This window comes from Oncorhynchus nerka, linkage group LG2, assembly GCF_034236695.1.
Source record: "Oncorhynchus nerka isolate Pitt River linkage group LG2, Oner_Uvic_2.0, whole genome shotgun sequence".
Classification (NCBI taxonomy): domain Eukaryota; kingdom Metazoa; phylum Chordata; class Actinopteri; order Salmoniformes; family Salmonidae; genus Oncorhynchus; species Oncorhynchus nerka.
The window spans coordinates 27,357,696-27,384,388 of record NC_088397.1 but is presented as its reverse complement, the minus strand read 5'-3'; the positions used below and the strand labels follow the sequence as shown (position 1 = coordinate 27,384,388).

The 26,693-nt window shown below is 43.4% G+C and overlaps 2 protein-coding genes across 3 annotated transcripts in view; both read left to right on the top strand.

The window, feature by feature from the left end:
• Positions 1–4,508, top strand: part of LOC115144615 (secretory phospholipase A2 receptor) — a 30,385-nt gene extending 25,877 nt beyond the window's left edge. Inside the window, 6 exon segments of the mRNA XM_065025357.1 lie at positions 853–1,030; positions 1,153–1,287; positions 1,724–1,846; positions 2,176–2,352; positions 2,652–2,687; positions 2,854–4,508. Of these exon segments, the coding sequence (XP_064881429.1) occupies positions 853–1,030; positions 1,153–1,287; positions 1,724–1,846; positions 2,176–2,352; positions 2,652–2,687; positions 2,854–3,071 (867 nt within the window). The 3' untranslated portion in view covers positions 3,072–4,508.
• Positions 4,509–5,268: 760 nt separating this feature from the next.
• Positions 5,269–26,693, top strand: part of LOC115133355 (lymphocyte antigen 75-like) — a 38,277-nt gene continuing 16,852 nt past the window's right edge. The window contains exons 1-18 of one of the 2 annotated variants that reach the window (XM_029666519.2): positions 5,269–5,548; positions 8,613–9,038; positions 11,482–11,655; positions 12,569–12,730; positions 13,133–13,252; positions 13,977–14,117; positions 14,433–14,624; positions 16,609–16,763; positions 17,013–17,117; positions 17,748–17,836; positions 18,107–18,276; positions 18,461–18,660; positions 18,871–19,013; positions 22,984–23,062; positions 23,164–23,235; positions 25,156–25,276; positions 26,048–26,083; positions 26,251–26,420. In XM_029666519.2, coding sequence (XP_029522379.2) covers positions 5,446–5,548; positions 8,613–9,038; positions 11,482–11,655; positions 12,569–12,730; positions 13,133–13,252; positions 13,977–14,117; positions 14,433–14,624; positions 16,609–16,763; positions 17,013–17,117; positions 17,748–17,836; positions 18,107–18,276; positions 18,461–18,660; positions 18,871–19,013; positions 22,984–23,062; positions 23,164–23,235; positions 25,156–25,276; positions 26,048–26,083; positions 26,251–26,420 — 2,658 coding nt within the window. In that variant the 5' untranslated portion in view covers positions 5,269–5,445. The remainder of the gene's footprint in view (positions 5,549–8,612; positions 9,039–11,481; positions 11,656–12,568; positions 12,731–13,132; positions 13,253–13,976; positions 14,118–14,432; positions 14,625–16,608; positions 16,764–17,012; positions 17,118–17,747; positions 17,837–18,106; positions 18,277–18,460; positions 18,661–18,870; positions 19,014–22,983; positions 23,063–23,163; positions 23,236–25,155; positions 25,277–26,047; positions 26,084–26,250; positions 26,421–26,693) is intronic. The other variant, XM_029666501.2, reaches the window with a different exon arrangement.

Genomic DNA, 26,693 nt, shown 5'->3' with positions numbered 1-26,693 from the left:
TACCTAAGAAAACTTGAGGTTGTAATCGCTGCCAAAGGTGCTTCAACAAAGTACTGAGTAAAGGGTCTGAATACATATGTAAATGTGATTTTTCATTTTTTATTGTGTGTAGATTGATGAAGGGGAATAAAACGATTTCATAAATTTTAGAATAAGGCTGTAACATAACAAAATGTGGAATTAGTCAAGGGGTCTGAATACTTTCTGAATGCGCTGTATGTTTGGTGTTTATGTACCGATATATGTCTTATAGCTGATATCCTGTGACAAACAGCAATATTTATCACACTGCAACTTATCCCCTTACTGCAGTTGTCCAGAGCTTTCCTCCTGGCCCACAGCCCATGCATAACTGTGTTAGCGTCCCAAATGACACCCTATTCACTTTATAGTGCACTACTTTTGTCCAGGACCGATAGGGCTCTGGTCAAATGTAGTGCACCATGTCGGGAATAGGGTGCCATTTGGGGCACATTTTTGTGCTTCACTCAATACAGTATGGGAGTAGCTTTTCTCAACCGCCAGGCCGGCTGGGAGGAATTCTAAGCCACGCACAACATGTGTATCCAAGAATCCGATAGACTCAGGGAATGTCCTACTCGTGAAATATGGAATGAGGACAGGAAAGGAGAGAATTGATTCACAGCGCTCTACACAATGCCAGACACATTGGTCTATAAACACCACACTTCCCCCATGCCGAACCTTTTAACATTGCCTGCTGCCCACTACTCTTTCTGCCCCGTTGCATGACGTGACCTACAAGACTGAAAGCAACCCGCCTTAGCAACGTAGGCTCACCCTGAGAGTGTGTGTCACCTCCTCCCTGCCTGTGACTGTACGTCCCTACAGGATGGGATCAACTACCAGTGGTCTGACGGCAGTGACACGGTCTTCACCCACTGGGTTGCGGCCGATGATGATGATTTCATCCTGGGGGACTGTGTGTACATGGACGTCACCGGGGGCTGGAGGAGGGCCGACTGTGAGATGCCGCTCCAGGGAGCCCTGTGCCATGTCCCACCACCTAGTGAGTATAGCCTGGGTTCCTAGCACATTATAAAACAGTGGCTACTAAAGCTTCCTGTGCTGTTAGTCCGTCCTCAAGAGTTTCAAATGCACAATACTGCTTTTCTAAATGTTCTCCCGTAGAGAGTAATGCGTTCACCAGCTACGAGGTTGTGTGTCCATCGACGTGGGTGAGGTTTGGCTCCAGCTGCTACAGCTTTGAGCCCGTGGTCCAGAGACTGACCCTGGAGGAGGCCGGAGAGCACTGCAAACACAAAGGTACAGGAACGCTCGAGCAGATGTTGCCCTCAAGCACAGATTTAAGATCAGGTTCCCCTGCCCAAATTCTAACCTTAACCCATAAGGGGAAAATGCAAAACTGTCCTTGATTCAGCAACTTCATCCTACTGTGGTAAGTCTCCAGTACACCATGGAGTCAATTACAGTAGGTCTCATGCTAGGATGGATCAAGGATTTAATGGATCTCTCTCTATGGGAATTTCCTTGTGATGGCTCCCTGTTGTAATTGTCCATAATGTAATGTTTGGTGAGAGCTCCCCCTATGGGATCCATGTATTAGCTCCATTCTAGTAGCTAATACTGTACTGTAGCTATAGATCTGAGGGTGCAAAACATTCACCGATAATTGCCTTCTTCATGCTCAGTAATACACATGTAATAATGAAGATTTTTAGTGGTGTTTTACCTCTTCCAGCGAACACGTCAGAGGTCCTGACCATACAGACAGAGACGGAAAACAGGTTCGTTCTGGAGCAGCTGTGGTCGTATGACTTCCAACATCAAGCCGTCTGGCTGGGGATGTTCTTCAACACTGACGGTAAGCACGTGCTTCCCCAAGTTTCCTCTCTTTTCATCAAAAAATAAGCAGTCTTGCTGGTTTGGCTTACAATATAAACCAACAGCTGGCAAAAGACAGACAATGTGAGTGCTACGGACAGAACTGGGATAAGACCCAGCTTATTAAGGTTAGTAACATAATGAATTTCAACATTCTTCAAGTAGTATTTTGACACTATTTATTGACTTAGTGTTTTACCTGGTGAGTTGATAGAAGCACTGTGGGGGGGAAAAACACCAATGACCTGGGGCAGAGGGGTCGAATGAACCAATTCACAACTTCTTATCTGTTTGACTGGTCCAATTTAGCGGGCTCCATGGCATGGCTCGATGGTTCTCCTATGGACTACTCCAACTGGAACTTCAGGGCCCCAGACCCCAGCCTGCTGACAGCAGACACCTGTGTGTCCACCAGGGTGTATGATGGGATGTGGCTCCTCTCTCAGTGCACTGACAGACTGGGCTTTGTCTGCAAAACTAACTCAGGTGGAGTCGAGACATTTTGGCTGCATTTACACAGGCAGCCCAAATCTGATCTTTTGCCACTAATTTGTCTTTTGACCAATCAAATTAGATTGTTTGCCAATAATTGGTCTTTTGACCAGTCAAATCAGATATTTTTGCCAATAAATGAAATAAAAATCAGAATTGGGCTGTATGTGTAAACGCAGGCTCTCAGTAGCCTCCAACTGCCATTATGACAAAGCTTTGTGTTATGCGTTTGTACAGTGTACATGTATGTATTCTATAGATCAGTCAAGTTAAACAGATCGTCTTCTTTGCAGATACGATCCCCGAGGTAGAAGTGGAGCCACTAAATGGTAGGTATTTAATTGAGCCTATTAACAGTTATGCTGTTTTTCTCATGCACATTTGAATCATTTGGCAACTCAAGGTATCTTGGGACCAGCCTCTACCATGACTAACAATGTCCTCTACCATGAGCCTTCAATGTCCAGTAAACTCACCCCTCTGTGTCTCTTCCAGGGTTGCACCACAGTGTCGTCCCAGCCGCGGTCCTGGTGGCCATGCTGATCTTCGCCGTGCTGGTGGCGGTGCTCTGGCTCGTCTACAAGAGGAACAGGACGCACTTCCACAGACTGCCGTCCCTGGGAAACGCGTACTACAGACATACTAGTTCCCAGGCCACAGACTTCGATGGAAACGTTCTCATCGCAGATCTGGAAGCTCACTCTGGAGAATAGGGCTGTGTCCAAAATGGCACTCTTTCCCCTATTAGGTGCACTGCTTTGGTCAAAAGTAGTGCACTATATAGGGAATACGGTGCCTTTTCCAGATGCGCTATAGGACTTATTGGAGACAGAAAAATGGTGGTGTTCTCTAAAGTTGGGTAAAGCATGGGAATGGGCTGAACTCTGTATGACTGTGAAGAATGGTATGCCTCTGTTTGGGTCTGACATGGACCACAGCAAGGGAACTTAGAGCAGGATGTCAGAGCCCAATTAGCTTTATCCACTTGAATCCACAGGAGGCTGCTGAGGGGAGGACGGCTCATAATAATGGCTGGAACAGAGCAAATGGAATGGCATCAGGCACGTGGAAACCATGTGTTTGATGTATTTGATACCATTCAACTACAGTCATTACCACGAGTCCGTTCTCCCCAGTTAAGGTGCCACCAACCTCCTGTGCTTTATACAAGTAGTTGATGAATCAGGGACCAATCGTGTGGCTGAGAGTGAGGGAGTGCATCTTCGTGTGATGTAAGTTTCGTCATAAAGAGGACTAGAGCTGTTATCCCAAGTACTTTGGCATTCTAATGTAGGCATTTGAAAATCGATAGATATTCTTTGCACTGTGCGGTTGTTTTGTTGTTATGGTACAATGCCAACTGCTCCCACTGATGCTGGTACCCACTATATTTGTGAGTACAAGTCTTTCACACAGTGAAGACCTAGTTTTCTGTAATGCCTTGTACAGGACCCAAAACCATTGTCTTCTTTGTTTAAGATAACAATGGCCGCGATTCAGCTGTTCTTTACAGCAAGGACAAAGTCATGCTTTTTGCAATACATTCTGTAGTCATCTTCTATGGATTTTATTCATGAACAGAAATAAGACCCCCAAATCAATTCCAATTCTTTTGAAATCTAACTTGTCATTAAAGTACAGGGTTTCTTTGTTACCACTTTATTGCACCAAACTCCATCAATGCAACACGGGAAACAGTATTTTTTTTAAAAGTAGTTTATAAGTACATGCATGATATTCATAAGAGGAAGTGAAGAAAAAATAAAGGGAAAATGCAGGCATTTATTTATGTTTTATTATTTATCATTACGAGAACAATATTTTGTCATTCACTTCCATTTTGTTCATTTGGTCCGCACGTCTGTCAAAATGTAGGAGTACAGAATGAAACAAATGAACAAAAGATGCAACAAAAACCATGTAACAAAGTACTGTTATGTAAATGGTAGCTCTTTGAGAAATAATCCAGTATTCTAAGTAGACTCATGTGTGGGTTGTCTGTTACGAGGTACAGCCTTTGCTGTGTTACCTGTTGTTGTTTTTGTATATTGGGTACACAGAGTTATTAGATATGAAATATGTTGACGTTTGGGTTTTCTGTTGTGTGGAAAGAAATACATGCAAGAGGATATCACGGATGCCTGAACATGTTTACTGTCTCCTGTTATTTTTTGTTGATAATGTTCATAACAAATGCTCTGTGCCTTCAGTGTAAATACAATGAAGCTGTATCCAAGTTGTATCTGAACTGTGTCTCGCTATGCCACGAGTCATCTGCATTGAGATGGTCTGCAGTGCACTGTGGGGGTGGTATCCGAGTATTGTCTTTATCCTGTTTATTTCTACCATATTTGCTTTGAAATTAGTCATTTGCATTGAGATGCTCTGTGGTGTGGGACGAGGGCAGGGGTGATATCATGTGGAGGAGGGAGTCGTGGGTCTCTCTACACATTCCAAATGGCATCCTATTCCCTATTTAGTGCACTACTTTTGAAGAGGACCCATAGGGCTCTGGTCAAAAGTAGTGCACTATAGAGGGAATATGGTGCCATTTGGGAGAAATCATTTGTCTGGCAATGGCCTCTACAGGCTGGCCTGACTGTTGTTGTTGGCTGAGAATGCAGGCTTCGTGGTTGAGATGATTCACTGCATGATGTTTCACGGCTGTTCTTATTTGCTCGTCTTTGAGAGAATTGACAGCGGCTTAAGATAGTTGGAGGCGCAGCATCAACATACTTTTCTTTATTTATCAGTGTCTTTTGTGATTGACTCAGCATAATACTGTGATTTGTGCATTATATTGAAAAATAACATCAATGAAGTTGTCACTTTCAGTTCGCGGACTGGGAGTGGTCTGTGATGCGAGGTCGACTGTTGGCGAATCACAAGCGCGCAATCTTTCATGGGATAGCGCGCAGAAACCCGTAACAGCCTAGGACGGGGAATAGAGGTTAGTCAACCAGCTGTCAGTCAACAATTGTGAAGTAGGCTCGTGCTACTTTGAAACGCAGAATTGGGTATGCGCAAACTGTCGGCTGGCTACTGGAGACGTATGAATCCGAATAGAGAATCCGTGGTATTATAACCATGGATAAAATGACACTTCAAGCAGCAGTTTACCTATGTTTTTTCTTATTCTTTTGGGATAAAACTATTTGTTTTGGAAGTTGCGCGTCAACTACATATTCCGGTAAGTAAGGTGCTTTCCATTGTCATCACTAGGCATGAGACTAGGCATGCCCGCATAACTGGCTAACTTCGTTGAAAGATTATCGCGTTTCCATAGACTCAACTGCTACTTAGGGTCCGTGGTAGCCTATTATTGTTTTGAATGGGGGGGTTAGGCTCAATAATGGGACGTCAAGCCCCTTTGTTCAATTTCAAAAGCAGAAAGTAACGTACGTTTGCCGTATAATCAACTTGTTTTTTTTTAAAGCCATATGTGGACTTTGGTTTATTTTCGTTTTTGGCCCATCAAATTCCTCATCTGCTTTCGAAATGCGTAATGACCATTTTATAAACTAGATCCATCAGGATTAACAGAATGACGTCTTGAAACCCCTCTCGCGTTTAAAATGTGCAGCCCGATTGAGTCTGTTGGGACAATGTTGCAAAGTCATTGCTGCAAGGTTGCACGCAGTTGAAGTGATCCAAATGTTGCAGAATTTGGTCGTTGTTGTTGTAACTGTAAAAACAGTTTGCACGATCATATCCCCATGGTCAAGTACTGTTCTCTCTCTCCCGGTTAGCCTCTCTTTAATGAGCGTAGGCCACCTAATTAGACATACACAGTGTTGCTGTACCAGTTTATAAATATCTAATAAATATCTAATCTCATACTCATCATAGGCTGAATATGTTCAACTCATATGCATTCTGTCATGTTTCTGAGTTCAACGGCTAACCTATTACACAGTACACGTGATATCATTTATGGTTTTACATTTATGATAGTTACTGTCAGTTGAGTTTTTCTTCCTGGTTTGTCTAGTAATTCATGTCAACACGTTATGGAGAATTAAACCATTTCATTTGATGTTGTTACTGTTTAATAGTTCCTTATATCACATTTGCACATTTTATACAGTATTTAATTGTTGAAAAATAAAGGTTATTTTCAGCTCATCAAAAGTGTTTCAGAGTGAAACATCACACCCAATTCGGAGTGAAACATCATACCAGTTGTTTTTAATTGGCCTCTAATTCAATTCAATTCTTTAGTCCAGATTAGGAAATGATAAAACAGTTTTGTATTGTTGGTAGAATGGTTCATGGATTTAAGGCTGCAGCATGATGGAGGATAAAAGCATTTGGCCTGCTGACTGAGAATATTATCAGCAATCAATGTTGGAGACCATGATAAGCACAGGCCCAATAGACCCCTGGCGTTTCTAGATCATTTTTTATGCTTATCTGACTGTTGTTGAGATGCCTTGAAATGTCATCATCTTGGTCCCCTGCCTCCACAACAAGCTGAACTATTTAGGCAAAGATAACCAGCAGCTAAACTGACATTTAGATGGGACATGGTAGATATCAACCAAACATTCTAATGAATAGTGATACAAAATATATTGTAAACATAATACAATATTGTGTTGAATGAACTAATATTGTTGTAGTGATGTCACTATATTTACTAACACTTTATTATGACTATAATATCACTATATTTACTTACAGTTGAAGTCGGAAGTTTACATACACTTAGGTTGGAGTCATTAAAACTCGTTTTTCAACCACTCCACAATTTTTTTGTTTAACAAAATATAGTTTTGGTAAGTCGGTTAGGACATCTACTTTGTGCATGACACAAGTCATTTTTACAACAATTGTTTACAAACAGATTATTTAACTTCGAATTCACTGTATCACAATTCCAGTGGGTCAGAGGTTTACATACACTAAGTTGACTGTGCCTTTAAACAGCTAGAAAAATTCCAGAAAATGATGTCATGGCTTTAGAAGATTCTGATAGGCTAATTGACATAATTTGAGTCAATTGGAGGTGTACCTGTGGCTGTATTTCAAGGCCTACCTTCAAACTCAGTGCCTCTTTTCTTGTCATCATGGGAAAATCAAAAGAAATAAGCCAAGACCTCAGAAAATAAAAAAACAAAAACCTCCACAAGTCTGGCTCATTCTTGGGAGCAATTTCCAAACACCTGAATGTACCCCGTTCATCTGTACAAACAATAATACGCAAGTATAAACACCATGGGACCACGCAGCCATCATACCACTCAGGGAGGAGACGTGCTCTGTCTCCTAGAGATGAACGTACTTTGGTGCGAAAAGTGCAAATCAATCCCAAAACAACAGCAAAGGACCTTGTGAAGATGCTGGAGGAAACGGGTACAGAAGTATCTATATCCACAGTAAAACGAGTCCTATATCGACACAACCTGAAAGGCCGCTCAGCAAGGAAGAAGCCACTGCTCCAAAACCGCCATAAAAAAAGCCAGACTACGGTTTGCAACTGCACATGGGGACAAAGATCGTACTTTTTGGGGATATTTCCTCTGGTCTGATGAAACAAAAATAGAACTGTTTGGTCATAAAGACCATCGTTATGTTTGGAGGAAAAAGGGGGAGGCTTGCAAGCCAAAGAACACCATCCAAACCGTGAAGCACGGGGGTGGCAGCATCATGTTGTGGGGGTGCTTTGCTGCAGGATGGTCTGGTGCACTTCACAAAATGGATGGCATCATGAGGTAGGAAAATTATGTGCGTATATTGAAGCAACATCTCAAGACGTCAGTCAGGAAGTTAAAGTTTGGTTGCTAATGGGTCTTCAAAATTAACAATGACCCCAAGTATACTTCCAAAGTTGTGGTGGCAAAATGGCGTAAGGACCACAAAGTCAAGGTATTGAAGTGGCCATCACAAAGCCCTGACCTCAACCCTATAGAAAATGTGTGGGCAGAACTGAAAAAGCGTATGCAAGCAAGGAGGCCTACAAACCTGACTCAGTTACACGAGCTCTGTCAAGAGGAATGGGCCAAAATTCACCCAACTTATTGTGGGAAGCTTGTGGAAGGCTACTCGAAACGTTTGACCCAAGTTAAACAATTTAAAGGCAATGCTACCAAATACTAATTGAGTGTATGTAAACTTCTGACCCACTGGGAATGTGATGAAATAAATAAAAGCTGATAATTAAATATCAGGAATTGTGAAAAACTGAGTGTCAATGTGTTTGGCTAAGGTGTATATAAACTTCTGACTTCAACTGTGTTCATGATCATTTCCAGGTGACGACACCTTCACCATCCAGCATGTGAGCACAGGAAAATGCCTGGTAGCTATGTCCACGTCTGGGACTGGAGTTTCCGGGATAGCAGGGGCTAAGTCTGCAGGGTCTGGGTTCAGCGTGACCCTGGGGGAGTGTGACGGCTCCAGGGGTTCCCAGTGGAAGTGGGGGTCCGGCCACCGTCTCTTCCACGTGGGCACGTCCCAGTGCTTGGGTTTGGAGGTGAAGACCAAGGCCCTGTCTCTGTTCAGCTGTGGCGTCATGGAGGCCGTCATGCTGTTGTGGCGCTGCCTGGACGAGGCCATCTATACGGTGTACCAGATGGGCCTCACGGTGACCGACGGGCTGGTCAGTGCCAAGCGCGACTCCTCAGACGCCTGGAGGAGGGATGAGTCGACCAATAATATCTGCCAGCGGACGATGCGCAGTGAGTCTGTTCTGTCCTCTGAGCGGCTTATTCTCCTAATGGAATAGAATAGGACATAATAGAATACAATAATCATAGGCCTACATGAGATGAGCAAAACTATCTATGCTTATTTACATGTGTAAAACCTCTAGCCACATTTTACAAGAATGCACTGAACTTAGATATACACGACCGTTCAAAAGTTTGGGGACACATAGAAATGTTCCACTTTACCACCACCATAGCACCCCCAGACCATCATGTTGCCTCCACCATGCTTGACAGATGGCGTCAAGCACTCCTCTGGTATCTTTTCATTTTTTCTGTGTCTCACGAATGTTCTTCTTTGTGATCCGAACACCTCCAACTTAGATTCTTCTGTCCATAACACCCTTTTCCAATCTTCCTCTGTCCATTGTCTGTGTTCTTTTGCCCATCTTAATCTTTTCTTTTTATTGGCCAGTCTGAGAGATGGCTTTTTCTTTGCAACTCTGCCTAGAAGGCCAGCATCCCGTAGTCGCCTCTTCACTTTTGACGTTAAGACTGTTTTCCGGGTACTATTTAATGAAGCTGCCAGTTGAGGACTTGTGAGGCGTCTGTTTCTCAAAATAGACACTCTAATGTACTTGTCCTCTTGCTCAGTTGTGCACCGGGGCCTGCACTCCTCTTTCTATTCTGGTTAGAGCCAGTTTGCGCTGTTCTGTGAAGGGAGTAGTACACAACGTTGTACGAGATCTTCAGTTTCTTGGCAATTTCTCACATGGAATAGCCTTCATTTCTCAGTACAAGAATAGACTGACGAGTTGCAGAAATAAGGTCTTTGTTTCTGGCCATTGTGAGCCTGTAATCGAACCCACAAATGCTGATGCTCCAGATACACAACTAGTCTAAAGAAGGCTAAAATAAGTTTTATTCCTTCTTTAATCAGAAAACAGTTTTCAACTGTGCTAACATAATTGCAAAAGGGTTTTCCAATGACTAATTACCTTTTAAAATTCTAAACTTGGATTAGGTAACACAACGTGCCATTGGAACACAGGAGTGATGGTTGCTGATAATGGGCCTCTGTACACGTATGTAGATATTCCATTAAAAAATCTGCCGTTTCCAGCTACAATAGTCATTTACAAAATTAACAATGTCTACGATCAATTTGATGTCATTTTAATGGACAAAAAAAATGTTATTTTCTTTATAAAACAAGGACATTTCGAAGTGACCCCAAACGTTTGAACGGCAGTGTACCTAGGACCTTTACATGAATATCTTTATGAACAACATCCTGTATCACTTGGAGACAATAGATTTAGCATGGTCTGTTGTATGCTAATGTTCAGGTGCACTGTACAGAGCTCAGCTTGGCAGTCACGCGTTTAATTTGTTCCGTTTGGAATTGAAGGGGAATCTTTCCAGCCAGAATTACCAGGGTTTCCCTTGTAACTGTCGACATGGCTAATATGACTTAGCAAGGCCTGTATGAACACACTTACTTTCATTTTCACATTAACTACATCAGGTTTGCACAGTGCCGTCATTTCGAATAAACTTAGGGTATGGCAACGTGACAGGGGCAAAGCGATCTTTTTTATCAAGTCGAAGCCCATTTGCTGCATTTCTACACAATTTAAGAAAAACTCAAATGCAATTTGGAGAACAGCTGAATTGACTCCAGCCTTTATCACCTTGGCTGCTGCAGCTTCGTTCACCTCAGTCGCATTGTCATACCGCAGTTAACTGCTACACACTAGCTCAGCACCGGGAATAAAAAACTGGAGTTTAGTTTCCTGTCAAGTCAAACAGCAGTTACCTAGCTATCTTCAGCCATCTTCCACCTCTGCTTTGTTTTGGGAGAAAAGCTGCGTTGTTCACTGAGGCCTTCCCTCCCGCTCCGACGCGTCCCAAAACATGTTCTCTACTACGGATAAACAGCCTGCCCCAGAGCTGTCCACATGGTTCTAAAACTAGCCCGCTAATATCGCTAAATTGCATTTGCATTTTAATCCCCATTGGAATGATTTTAGTAGCCTATTTGAAATTGTTGGTGTTGAACTAGGGTATGGTGGCTGCCATACTGTGCCATACCCAATTGACGCCCCCTGCGCATCACATTAAATACCCTTGACCCTGTTCCATTTGAAATCGTATCTATGGCACTGTATGCCAGTTGTTTGCCAGTAGCCTTCTGCTAAATGATACAGTTTAACATTATCTAAACTCTGGCTCTCTATTGAAAGCAGCAGCATTTGTATTCAATGAATGTGTTCTGTGTACAGGTCCTACATTAAGGATCTGTACACAGACCTGTCCTACATACTAAATCCAGTTGAGTTGACAGTCAAACTGTGCGAGGTCATATCTTTAGATGTGTCCAGATTGAATACGAACTCCGATATTCCTAATACACTACTTTGAAATGGGTGCCATGGGATTCATTCTAATTCTTTTTCTCCTCTACCCATAGTTGTCCACACCACCAATGGGACGTCGACCGGGGAGCCCTGTGAGTTTCCCTTCCACTACAACGGCAGCTGGTACCACGAGTGCCTCCCCGACGACCAATCACCTGGACTATACTGGTGTTCCACAACCTCCGACTATGATGCTGACAAAAAGATGGGATATTGTCTAAAACATGGCAAGTTTTCTTCTTTTTATTATAGATATAAATCATAATTCTGGAATGAATCTACTACTAGACTTTTTGTACTGTTTTCCTTCGCGTATAATGATTACTGGAACTTGTACTAATAGAGTACTTGAAGGACCCCGTCCAAAAACTATCTTTTGGTATTTGTTTCATAGGTCAGTTGTAACTTTCTGAAGCAATCAAATTCAGTTGCCCGATTGCTGACATACAAAACATTTTGTGGATTATATATAACAACGGACTAATGAAACAAATACCAGAAGATTGTTTTTGGATGGGGTTTTCCTTTAAGTAGTCTAATACTCTTGCTGGAGTTTCCCTTTAAGAGAAGGACGTAGAAAGATCTTTGAGTCAAGATTGGGCTCAATTCTATCTCAGTTCCCCTCAGTTGAATTAAGGATGTGGAATTTGTCCATAGGAGTGCAAATAATTTTCGTGCAATTGACTGGAATTACAATTGACTTGACCCCAACTCTGCTCCGAACCTAGTCTTTTGAGACAGACGGCTTACTTCCACCATCTTTGAATGCCCCAGATTAGCAAGGCGAGACTGCTCTGAACTCACAAAGTCCTTCGATCCTTTCACTTTGGCATGTTTGGTGTGATATAAGTCTTTTTTTTTGACGGATTGACATTTTCCAGTGTCTGACGACGTCAGTCCTCTGTGAGGAACTCAGTTTAGAAATACACGTGTGGAGTTCAGACACTGTTTTTATTTGGCATATATTTAACAATACGTTTGACTGAAATATGTAACGATACATTTGTCTGTTGGATGCTAGTTGAGAAATGCTGTAGCAAAACAACTTGTTCAGAGGCACTGCTGGATACGCACACAACCCCCTGACATACACACACCTACTACCACAATGCTGAATCCCCTCTCTGATCTCTCTCACAGAGGAAGGCTGCAAGGCCCTGTTCAATGGCCCCGAGGGGGGACCCTGTTATGAGTTTGTGTCCCAGGTCGCGGTGACATGGCAGGAAGCGCTGGACTCTTGTCGCAGCCAGGGAGCTGACCTGCTCAGCGTCTCCAGCTCAGAGGACCAAGCCTTCCCCATCTGTAAGACTGCCTTCCGCTATAGTGGCTGTCTATGGCCACATTCATACAAAACAAACATCCCAAACCTGCATTACAGGAACAGTAACATGAATCATGTACTGCAAAGATTGGACCCACTTGGCACGTACTACTTACTTCGAAGTAATTGGGACTACAATACTTGGAAATACTTGGCCATTACCATCCATCATTATTACACTATTATCAACACCGTTTATAAGACATAGGGAACCTATTTCCCTGACTGTTAAGAGGGGGTAAAACATGGCTATTTTTTTATTGACTAATTGCCAATATGATATATGCCCACAAGGGCTGTAAAAATGAAGATTCTGTCATCTACTTTGTAGCTAGATTTAGCTTCTCTAATCTGGTCTCGTCTCTGTTCTGTGTGGACTGAAGTGGACGTGGCCCATAACAGCCGGCCAGACCGGATGTGGATCGGCCTACACCAGCTGGACACGTCTCAGGGCTGGCAGTGGTCAGACGGCTCACCCCTCAACAACGTGCGCTGGGACAACGGTGAGGACGCAACACATGCAGACACACAGATGCATGGTACTTTGTACAACGGTGGTACAACTACGTAATAACCGTAGTACAACTTATGGTACATATATGGCTATAGCAATGTCACAACTAGGTTACAACTATTTATAGTACAACGATACAGCCATGGCAGAAGCATTGGTTGGTACAGGTATGCCACAATCATACCACCCTACTGCCTGGCACCCATCTCATTCTCCAGCCTGTGTCACAATGCCACCAGGGAAACAAAGAGGCCAGTGTTGTGTTGTGAGAAGGCAGGCAGGGTCATTGTGACTGGACGCAGCACTGCACAGGGACAGGCAGTGTGTGTGTGCTTGAGGATTGTCGTGAACGAGCTTGAATAACAAGTCAACTTGCCTGAATGGGCCTCTGTATATAACCATTAGTATGTGGCCTAGTAAAACGAGTGTACTGCATATGGAAATAGGCTGCCATTTGGGACTGGACTGCTCTGTCAGAGTGGTGATGACGTCACTGTCCTTACTCAGAGCCCTTTGACCCTCTCTGGGTTGCGTTAATGTTTACCCTCAGAACCGAGGAGTTTACCACAAAGCGGGATCAATGAGCAAGCCTGCTAACTTTGATAAACAAATAGAAATAACTACTGATTTCCTTGTTCCTTAGGAAAGCTAAACTAAGAGTGTGAGTGTGTGTGTATGTGTGCGTGCGTGTGTGTGTGTGTGTGTGTGTGTAGCAATGCCACACACATCGATCCTAAGGGAGTCAGACTGTGGATTCATGAATTCGAAAAACTACTACGAGAGTGAGGTCTGCGATAAAAAACTTCCCTACATCTGTAAGAAAAACGTCAACGTCACCCAGTCGGTAGCAACAGGTGAGAGTCAACCAGTTTATCACATTAATAGGGAAGGTCTTACTCTTTTATCCTCCAACTAGATATACTGTATTTCTGTCCTCTGCCAAAGGGATTTATGTGGTGCTTTACCAAGGTGCTGAAACACTACATTTTAAGACCATCCTAGCTTTGCATCTCAACTCGTGTATTTTTCACACTGTTTTTTTTTTGTTGTCTTTGGCGTGCCCTTCCAAGTGCTCAAATGTTTGATTTACATGTCAGGCCATCCTAGCCTTTTAACTCACACAATATTATTTCCATCTATCTTTTCTTGATCTTGTTTTTCCTCTGCAGAGCCTTTGGTGTATAAACCCACCATATGTGACGAGGGCTGGGCCCCTTGGAACATGTTCTGTTACAAGCTGGTGATGGATGAACCGAAGATGTTTGCTCAGGCCGAGAATTACTGTAAGACAATCGGAGGAGGCCTGGTCAGTCTACACAGCCTGGACAGCATGGAGATGATCAGCACTCAGTTCCATGCAGGTACACTGCATGCTCAGAGAAACCAACCACAATTGTCGTGTATGGCATTGTATTGCCCTGAGGCATGGTTAGAGACTTCTAGTGATAGGTATCAGTCATGATTCAAGGTAAGGCATTATAGCGCTTATCATTAGGTATCTAAAGCATTTTACAGTGGAATACTGTTAGATAACATCGGTTCGGTTGTGCTGTGTGGGGAAGACATGCCATTGGTCAGAGATACTTAGTTGAAATGCTCTGTTATCTTCTGTGAGAGGCTTTGGCTGTTTTATGTACAGTTGAAGTAAGAAGTTTACATGCACCTTAGCAAAATACATTTAAACTCAGTTTTTCACAGTTCCTGACATTTAATCCTAGTAAAAATGCCCTGTCTTGGGTCAGTTAGGATCACCACTTTATTTTAATAATGTGACATGTCAGAATAATAGTAGAGAGAAGGATTTATTTCATCTTTTATTTCTTTCATCACATTCCCAGTGGGTCAGAAGTTTACATACACTCAATTAGTATTTGGTAGCATTGCCTTTAAATTGTTTAACTTGGGTCAAACGTTTCGGGTAGCCTTACACAAGCTTCCCACAATAAGTTGGGTGAATTTTGGCCCATTACTCCTGACAGAGCTGGGGTAACTGAGTCAGGTTTGTAGGCCTCCTTGCTTGCACACGCTTTTTCAGTTCTGCCCACACATTTTCTATAGGATTGAGGTCAGGACTTTGTGATGGCCACTCCAATACCTTGACTTTGTTGTCCTTAAGCCATTTTGCCACAACTTTGGAAGTATGCTTGGGGTCATTGTCCATTTGGAAGACCCATTTGCAACCAAACTTCAACTTCCTGACTGATGTCTTGAGATGTTGCTTCAAAAAATCCACATAATTGTCCTCCCTCATGATGCCATCTATTTTGTGAAGTGCACCAATCCCTCCTGCAGCAAACCACCCCCACAAAATGCTGCTGCCACCCCTGTGCTTCACGGTTTGGATGGTGTTTTTCGGATTGTAAGCCTCCCCCTTTACCCTCCAAACATAACGATGGTCATTATGGCCAAGCAGTTCTATTTTTGTTTCATCAGACCAGAGGACATTTGTAAGATCTTTGTCCCCATGTGCAGTTGCAAACCGTAGTCTGGCTTTTTTATGGCGGTTTTGGAGCAGTGGCTTCTTCCTTGCTGAGCGGCCTTTCAGGTTATGTCGATATAGGACTCGTTTTACTGTGGATATAGATACTTTTGTACCCGTTTCCTCCAGCATCTTCACAAGGTCCTTTGCTGTTGTTCTGAGATTGATTTGCACTTTTCGCACCAAAGTATGTTCATCTCTAGGAGACAGAACGCATCTCCTTCCTGAGCCGTACGAGGGCTGTGTGGTCCCATGGTGTTTATACTTGAGTACTATTGTTTGTACAGATGAACGTGGTACCTTCAGGCATTTGGAAATTGCTCCCAAGGATGAGCCAGACTTGTGGAAGTCTACAATTTTTGTTTCTGAGGTCTTGGCAGATTTATTTTGATTTCCCCATATTGTCAAGCTAAGAGGCACTGAGTTTGAAGGTAGGCCTTAAAATACATCCACAGGTACACCTCCAATTGACTCAAATGATGTCAATTATCCTATCAGATGCTTCTAAAGCCATTCCATTATTTTCTAAGCTGTTTAAAAGCACAGTCAACTTAGTGTATGAACTTCTGACACACTTGAATTGTGATGCAGTGGATTTTAAGTGAAAGAATCGGTCTGTCAACAATTGTTGGAAAAATGACTTGTGTCATGCAAAAAGTAGATGTCCTAACCAACTTGCCAAAACTATAGTTTGTTAACAAAACATTTGTGGAGTGGTTGAAAAACGAGTTTTAATGACTCCAACCTAAGTGTATTTAGACTTCCGACTTCAACTAATATGTTCGATCATCAGAATCAATCAATCAATGATCAAGCTGCTGTACAGTCGTTAAAGGGAGTGTTATGTTGTGGTGGTCTCCTGTCAGATGTTGTGTTGGACGTGTGGATCGGTCTGATGGGGACGGGGAACCCAGCCATCCTTAGCTGGGCTGATGAGACACCAGTCTCCTTCACCTACTGGGACAGAAATCATCCTATCCAACCCTCAGGAGACTCTGGCTGCGTCTCCTACTCCGGAGAGGTGTGTGTGTCGTGTTTGTGGGGGTGTGTGTGTGTGATAATTGGCGAAATGGTATTTCAGACCTTGGCTTGGCTACTTATGGATATGTTTTAACAATTTGCTAAGAAATAGACAGCAGGTCCCCGTTGGTCACTTAATAGCATCAACATGACATTGTACTCATAGCGGACCTTATATTTTGGGCATTTTTAGGAAGTTTATGTACGGTATCTCTAGATCCATGCCTTTATCTCCTTTTTCTGTTTCCAGTCTCATGGCTGGAGGGTTAGGAGCTGTGACCAGAAGCTGCCTTTCATGTGTCAGAAGAAAGGAGAGGTGAACGAGTCCTCTATGGCAGGATGCCCTCCTGAAGGGGTAAGCATTGTTCCCCAGCCCCAACCTCCTCTTCCCAGGACACGCTGTACCTGTCACGTTCTGACCTTTATTTCCTTTGTTTTGTCATTATTTAGTATGGTCAGGGCGTGAGTTGGGGTGGGCAGTCTATGTTTGTTTTTCTATGATTTGGGGATTTCTATGTTTCGGCCTAGTATGGTTCTCAATCAGAGGCAGGTATCATTAGTTGTCTGATTGAGAATCATACTTAGGTAGCCTGGGCTGCACTGTTTGTTTGTGGGTGATTGTCTATTTTAGTTGCTTGTGTCAGCACAGTCCTTATGATAGCGTCACGGTCTTTATTTGTTTATCGTTTTTGTATTCAGTGTTCAGTTCTTTCTTTAATTAAACATTCATCATGAACACATACCACGCCGCATTTTGGTCCTCCGATCCTTCTCGCCTCTCCTCTTCAGATGAAGAGGAGGAAGATCGTGACAGTACCTTGTGGAGTTTGTTGAGCTCTTTTGATGGATTTCATTTGTTTCATTTGCTCATTTTGTATTTGTTTCTGGGGACAAACAACAAAGAGCATCTAGCTCTAGAGGAACAGTTCAATGATTATTTATTTTGTTTATTCGTTTTGGTTTACATCTCTTCCCCTTCCTGAAGGACTGGAGGAGACATGGGAACTCGTGCTACAAAGTGGACTCTAAAGAAGTGTCGTTCAAGGACCGGTGTGACCTCACCATAAACAACAGGTACAGCCATTCCTTGTTGTCTCTTTCATTCTTCCATTTAACTCTTTCATTTCCAGTCACTGTAAATTAAACGCCGTGTTTCTGAGAAATTGCCTTGGCAGGGTGCCAAAACCCAACAGCATTCCACATTAACTCTCCACACTCGGCGTGGTCTCGCTAATTGTCTTGTTCCCTCTTGTACAGGTATAAGGTCAAAAGTAGTGCACTACATAGGGAATATGGTGCCATTTGGGACGCAGATCCAATCGTTCTTCAATGTGTTCTCCACAGGTTCGAGCAGGCCTTCATCAATAGACTCCTTGTGGAAGAGATCAACGTAAAGAGACAGTATTTCTGGGCGGGCCTCCAGGACATAAAGACTACAGGGGAGTACCAGTGGGTCGCTCAGGATGGCTCGGGAACCAATGTCGCATACACCAACTGGGGCTGGTTTGAACCAGGTTAGTCCAGACTGTGAAGTATTCTGTATTTGGGTTTAAGGGTTTAACCCTGTTGGGGTTTCAGTGATGCGAAATGGAGAGAAACGCTTGATGGGTGTGCGTGAGTTACGTGTGTGTCTGTGTGTGTGTTACATACGTGTGTATGCAAGTTACTTACGTGTGCGTCTGTGTGTGTGTGTTTCAGCCCTAGCAGGGGGCTGTGCAGTGATGTCCACAGCCAAGCCTCTGGGTAAATGGGTGGTAAAGAACTGTACCATGTTTAAAGCTGGATCCATCTGTAAGAGAGACATCGCCGCTCCACAGCCCCTAGAGCCTGAGCCTGACCCTAACCTCCCCTGTCCCGATGGATGGACATCCAGGCCTGGCATTTCCTACTGCTACAAGGTGTGTGTAGGCCTGTGTGTGTCCTTGAAATGAATGACGCAGCATATGTCCCCTCGCTGCGCCTTAGTGACCTTGTTGGTTTAAGTTACTGTGTCGTTGCACATTGAGGTCTCATGGTGACCCGGTATTGCGGTATGTTAGTGTGTTATAAGAACATTACCGTAGGGTGTTGGTGTGTTAGTATTGGTAACCATGGCAATGCTGTGCCAGGTGTTCCACGAGGAGAGGCTGAGTCGTAAGCGGTCCTGGGAGGAGGCAGAGAGGTTCTGTGAGGCCCTGGGGGCCCATCTACCCAGCTTCAACCACCCACAGGAGATGGGAGCCCTGAACTATGTTATGAGAGACTCCATCAGGTAGGGGCCCTTGCACCCACACACACACACACGCTGCACACACCACTCGCGCATATACTCACGCGCACGCACACACTGTGATAACACACAAACTCAGCGGTAACACTAACTCAGCCACAGTAGTCAGACTGGTCTAGTCACCTCAACTAAACAATGTGAATTATGTAGGCATGTTCATAACCACATTCCAACAACAGCAACTTAATGCCAGCTTTATACAGTAAAACACATACACACCACACTGCCATTTCTCTCATAGATCAGAGCTTACACACTGGTCTAGTTCCCACCACTGTAACGGACACCAACAAATCAAATCAAAGTTTATTTGTCACGTGAGCCGAATACAACAGGTGTAGTAGACCTTACAGTGAAATGCTGAATACAACAGGTGTAGTAGACCTTACAGTGAAATGCTGAATACAACAGGTGTAGTAGACCTTACAGTGAAATGCTGAATACAACAGGTGTAGTAGACCTTACAGTGAAATGCTGAATACAACAGGTGTAGTAGACCATACAGTGAAATGCTGAATACAACAGGTGTAGTAGACCTTACAGTGAAATGCTGAATACAACAGGTGTAGTAGACCTTACAGTGAAATGCTGAATACAACAGGTGTAGTAGACCTTACAGTGAAATGCTGAATACAACAGGTGTAGTAGACCATACAGTGAAATGCTGAATACAACAGGTGTAGTAGACCTTACAGTGAAATGCTGAATACAACAGGTGTAGTAGACCTTACAGTGAAATGCTGAATACAACAGGTGTAGTAGACCTTACAGTGAAATGCTGAATACAACAGGTGTAGTAGACCTTACAGTGAAATGCTGAATACAACAGGTGTAGTAGACCTTACAGTGAAATGCTGAATACAACAGGTGTAGTAGACCATACAGTGAAATGCTGAATACAACAGGTGTAGTAGACCTTACAGTGAAATGCTGAATACAACAGGTGTAGTAGACCTTACAGTGAAATGCTGAATACAACAGGTGTAGTAGACCTTACAGTGAAATGCTGAATACAACAGGTGTAGTAGACCTTATAGTGAAATGCTGAATACAACAGGTGTAGTAGACCTTACAGTGAAATGCTGAATACAACAGGTGTAGTAGACCATACAGTGAAATGCTGAATACAACAGGTGTAGTAGACCATACAGTGAAATGCTGAATACAACAGGTGTAGTAGACCATACAGTGAAATGCTGAATACAACAGGTGTAGTAGACCTTACAGTGAAATGCTGAATACAACAGGTGTAGTAGACCTTACAGTGAAATGCTGAATACAACAGGTGTAGTAGACCATACAGTGAAATGCTGAATACAACAGGTGTAGTAGACCTTACAGTGAAATGCTGAATACAACAGGTGTAGTAGACCATACAGTGAAATGCTGAATACAACAGGTGTAGTAGACCATACAGTGAAATGCTGAATACAACAGGTGTAGTAGACCTTACAGTGAAATGCTGAATACAACAGGTGTAGTAGACCATACAGTGAAATGCTGAATACAACAGGTGTAGTAGACCTTACAGTGAAATGCTGAATACAACAGGTGTAGTAGACCTTACAGTGAAATGCTGAATACAACAGGTGTAGTGTAGTAGACCTTACAGTGAAATGCTGAATACAACAGGTGTAGTAGACCTTACAGTGAAATGCTGAATACAACAGGTGTAGTAGACCTTACAGTGAAATGCTGAATACAACAGGTGTAGTAGACCTTACAGTGAAATGCTGAATACAACAGGTGTAGTAGACCTTACAGTGAAATGCTGAATACAACAGGTGTAGTAGACCTTACAGTGAAATGCTGAATACAACAGGTGTAGTAGACCATACAGTGAAATGCTGAATACAACAGGTGTAGTAGACCTTACAGTGAAATGCTGAATACAACAGGTGTAGTAGACCTTACAGTGAAATGCTGAATACAACAGGTGAAATGACCTAGACAGTGAAATGCTGAATACAACAGGTGTAGTAGACCTTATAGTGAAATGCTGAATACAACAGGTGTAGTAGACCTTACAGTGAAATGCTGAATACAACAGGTGTAGTAGACCATACAGTGAAATGCTGAATACAACAGGTGTAGTAGACCATACAGTGAAATGCTGAATACAACAGGTGTAGTAGACCATACAGTGAAATGCTGAATACAACAGGTGTAGTAGACCTTACAGTGAAATGCTGAATACAACAGGTGTAGTAGACCTTACAGTGAAATGCTGAATACAACAGGTGTAGTAGACCATACAGTGAAATGCTGAATACAACAGGTGTAGTAGACAGTGAAATGCTGAATACAACAGGTGTAGTAGACCATACAGTGAAATGCTGAATACAACAGGTGTAGTAGACCATACAGTGAAATGCTGAATACAACAGGTGTAGTAGACCTTACAGTGAAATGCTGAATACAACAGGTGTAGTAGACCTTACAGTGAAATGCTGAATACAACAGGTGTAGTAGACCAGTGAAAGTGAAATAGACCTGAATACAACAGGTGTAGTAGACCTTACAGTGAAATGCTGAATACAACAGGTGTAGTAGACCATACAGTGAAATGCTGAATACAACAGGTGTAGTAGACCATACAGTGAAATGCTGAATACAACAGGTGTAGTAGACCTTACAGTGAAATGCTGAATACAACAGGTGTAGTAGACCTTACAGTGAAATGCTGAATACAACAGGTGTAGTAGACCATACAGTGAAATGCTGAATACAACAGGTGTAGTAGACCTTACAGTGAAATGCTGAATACAACAGGTGTAGTAGACCATACAGTGAAATGCTGAATACAACAGGTGTAGTAGACCTTACAGTGAAATGCTGAATACAACAGGTGTAGTAGACCATACAGTGAAATGCTGAATACAACAGGTGTAGTAGACCTTACAGTGAAATGCTTACTTACAGGCTCTAACCAACAGTGCAAAAAAGGTATTAGGTGAACAATAGGTAGGTAAAGAAATAAAACAACAGTTAAGAGACAGTGAAAAAATAACAGTAGCGAGGCTACATACAGGAACAGGTTAGTCTGGCTGATTGAGGTTGTATGTACATGTAGATATGGTTAAAGTGACTATGCATATATTATAAACAGAGAGTAGCAGCAGCGTAAAAGAGGGGTTGGGGGGGGCACACAATGCAAATAGTCCGGGTAGCCATTTTATTATCTGTTCATGAGTCTCATGGCTTGGGGTTAAAAACTGTTGAGAAGCCTTTTTGTCCTAGACTTGCCACTCCGTTACCGCTTGCCATTCGGTAGTAGAGAGAACAGTCTATGGCTGGGGTGGCTGGGGTCTTTGACAATTTTTAGGGCCTTCCTCTGACACTGCCTGGTATAGAGGTCCTGGATGGCAGGCAGCTTAGCCCCAGTGATGTACTGGGCCGTACGCACTACCCTCTGTAGTGCCTTGCGGTCGGAGGCTGAGCAGTTGCCATACCAGGCAGTGATGCAACCAGTCAAGATGCTCTCGATGTTGCAGTTGTAGAACCTTTGGAGGATCTCAGGACCCATGCCAAATCTTTTTAGTTTCCTGAGTAGGCTTTGTCGTGCCCTGTTCATGACTGTCTTGGTGTGTTTGGACCATTCTAGTTTGTTGGTGATGTGGATACCAAGGAACTTGAAGGTCTCAACCTGCTCCACAACACCCACCACAGTTACCATACACATCTGTGTTTTCAAATTCACATGGTCTCATCATCTTTATGCTAATGTAAGCTGACTCCTGTCAATAGTAACAAGTATGGTTCACACCAGGACACACCCTGTCCTGCAATGCTCTGCAGGGGGAAGGTTAAATCACTAGCAAAAATATACTTAAGACATTGGATGATTGTTTAAACACTGCCTTTTGAGCCCACAAAATTATAATAAACCACAATAAAAAAAGAAGTGAGAATTAGATGTTTGTTAACAGTGTTTGTGTCCTGTCTGTCCCAGCGATGACCGGTTCTTCTGGGTGGGGTTAAACAGGAGAAACCCAGCTGCTGGTTCCTGGGAGTGGAGCGACAACAGGCCTGTGAGTAGAGGAAAACACATCGTACCTCTGTGTATAACTCCCGTAGAGAGACTATAATAAGTAACCATTCTGATAATATACATGTCGTGATTCATCCGAAGGTGTCCATGGCCATTTTCCCCCAAGAGTTCCACGAGGATGACGAGTACAACCGGGGCTGCACAGCCTTTAAGGTGGGTAGGGTCAGATGCTGGAATACAGCCTCAACACTGCATAACGTCTGCTGGTGTGGTGGTTATGGCAGATGTCACTACTTAAACCCGTCAGCTTCTTCCTACCTCACGTGCTCCATTTTCGAGCTCCCTCTCCCTACCTGTGAAGTGGCTACGGCTCTTGCCCCGTCGTTACAATCTGTCAGGCGTTATCATCAGGGCCAGGAGTTGTACTGTCTATAAAAGGCACTCACTCCAGGGTACAGAAACATTTTGGTGATAAATACAGTGGGGCAAAAAAGTATTTAGTCAGCCACCAATTGTGCAAGTTCTCCCACTTAAAAAGATGAGAGGCCTGTAATTTTCATCATAGGTACACTTCAACTATGACAGACAAAATGAGGGGGAAAAATCCAGAAAATCACATTGTAGGATTTTTAATGAATATATTTGCAAATGATGGTAGAAAATAAGTATTTGGTCACCTACAAACAAGCAAGATTTCTGGCTCTCACAGACCTGTAACTTATTCTTTAAGAGGCTCCTCTGTCCTCCACTCGTTACCTGTATTAATGGCACCTGTTTGAACTTGTTATCAGTATAAAAGACACCTGTCCACAACCTCAAACAGTCACACGCCAAACTCCACTATGGCCAAGACCAAAGAGCTGTCAAAGGACACCAGAAACAAAATTGTAGACCTGCACCAGGCTGGGAAGACTGAATCTGCAATAGGTAATCAGCTTGGTTTGAAGAAATCAACTGTGGGAGCAATTATTAGGAAATGGAAGACAAACAAGACCACTGATAATCTCCCTCGATCTGCACACAAGATCTCACCCCTTGGGGTCAAAATGATCACAAGAACGGTGAGCAAAAATCCCAGAACCACACGGTGAATGACCTGCAGAGAGCTGGGACCAAAGTAACAAAGCCTACCATCAGTAACTCAAATCCTGCAGTGCCAGACGTGTCCCCCTGCTTAAGCCAGTACATGTCCAGGCCCGTCTGAAGTTTGCTAGAGAGCATTTGGATGATCCAGAAGAAGATTGGGAGAATGTCATATGGTCAGATGAAACCAAAATATAACTTTTTGTTAAACTCAACTTGTCGTGTTTGGAGGACAACGAATGCTGAGTTGCATCCAAAGAACACCATACCTACTGTGAAGCATGGGGGTGGAAACATCATGCTTTGGGGCTATTTTTCTGCAAAGGGACCAGGACAACTGATCCGTGTAAAGGAAACAATGAATGGGGCCATGTATCGTGAGATTTTGAGTGAGAACCTCCTTCCATCAGCAAGGGCATTGAAGATGAAACGTGGCTGGGTCTTTCAGCATGACAATGATCCCAAACACACCGCCCGGGCAATGAAGGAGTGGCTTCGTAAGAAGCATTTCAATTTCAAGGTCCTGGAGTGGCCTAGCCAGTCTCCAGATCTCAACCCCATAGAAAATCTTTGGAGGGAGTTGAAAGTCTGTGTTGCCCAGCAACAGCCCCAAAACATCACTGCTCTAGAGGAGATCTGCATGGAGGAATGGGCCAAAATACCAGCAACAGTGTGTGAAAACCTTGTGAAGACTTACAGAAAATGTTTGACCTCTGTCGTTGCCAACAAAGGGTACATAACAAAGTATTGAGAAACTTTTGTTATTGACCAAATACTTATTTTCCACCATAATTTGCAAATAAATTCATTAAAAATCCTACAATGTGATTTTCTGGATTTTTTGTCTGTCATAGTTGAAGTGTACCTATGACGAAAATTACAGGCCTCTCTTATCTTTTTAAGTTGGAGAACTTGCACAATTGGTGGCTGACTAAATACTTTTTTGCCCCACTGTACCTGTCTACGGTTATAATGTCATATCTCATGCCGATGTTGAAATACCAGCATGCATCATGGCTTGTCGTCTCTCTTTCTCTCTTTCTCTGACAGACACTGAAAGGAACCTTTAGGAGTTTATTTGTCTTCCTGATGCATGAATTCCCTCTGCCGTTCTACGCCACCCCATTCCACTGTGACGCCAGGCTGGAGTGGGTCTGCCAGATCCCCCGCGGTAACCACACACACACACACACACACACTCACTGTGACGCCAGGCTGGAGAGGGTCTGCCAGATCCCCCGCGGTAACCACACACACTCACTGTGACGCCAGGCTGGAGTGGGTCTGCCAGATCCCCCGCGGTAACTATACACACACACACTCACTGTGACGCCGGGCTGGAGTGGGTCTGCCAGATCCCCCGCGGTAACTATACACACACACACTCACTGTGACGCCAGGCTGGAGTGGGTCTGCCAGATCCCCCGCGGTAACTATACACACACATACTCACTGTGACGCCAGGCTGGAGTGGGTCTGCCAGATCCCCCGCGGTAACTATACACACACACACTCACTGTGACGCCAGGCTGGAGTGGGTCTGCCAGATCCCCCGCGGTAACTATGTAACTATACACACACACACTCACTGTGACGCCAGGCTGGAGTGGGTCTGCCAGATCCCCCGCGGTAACCACACACACACACTCACTGTGACGCCAGGCTGGAGTGGGTCTGCCAGATCCCCCGCGGTAACTATACACACACACACTCACTGTGACGCCAGGCTGGAGTGGGTCTGCCAGATCCCCCGCGGTAACTATACACACATACAGGCTGTGTGATTGTGAACGTGTCCTAGCGCCTCCTTAGTTTCAACTCAAAAGTGTCTCTCTGCTAGACCCACATTGAACCGTTTAGGGAAATGTTTGGTGACCTTTACACTTTCATTCTTGCATCATCATAGTTGAAAATAACTGTTTGTTTGTTCATTCTGAAATAGGAAAAAGTCCCGAGAACCCAGTGTGGTACAATCCTGGTAAGTGGTGTTGACATATAGGTTTGGAAATATCTCTTGACTTTTTCTGATGAAATTATACACCAATGAATGTTAAGTCATCAGTTATGAAGTATGAGCTGAGTTTTTTTTTTTATTGAGTACTAAAAATAGGATTTGAGAATAATAATAATATTGATCTGTTGCAGGTGGGCACCATGAGACATCCATATTCATTGACGGTAACGAGTTCTGGTTTGTGACGGAACCAAAGCTGCCATACGAGGAGGCTAGTTTGTACTGCAACAGCAACGGCAGCAAGCTGGCAGCACCACAAAGCTCCAACGCAGCCATACAGATCCATAATAATCTGCCACAGGTACAGAATAGTGCAATTACAGTACCGTGGTGAACAAACCAGACTTACTGTACGGTAGAAACCTAGTTAGTATAAGAAACAGCTGGAATCCATAATGGTGTAACTGCCACGTTTGTTTCCAATATTACAACAACAAAGAGGTTCCTTCCAACAACGAACACAGTTTTCCGCTGACTTCATTGCACCTACAACAGAACTGCAGGTAGTCTTTTTAAACAAATGATGGAACTACATTATTATTTTTATTTTTTACCACGATGCTGGATTTTCCTC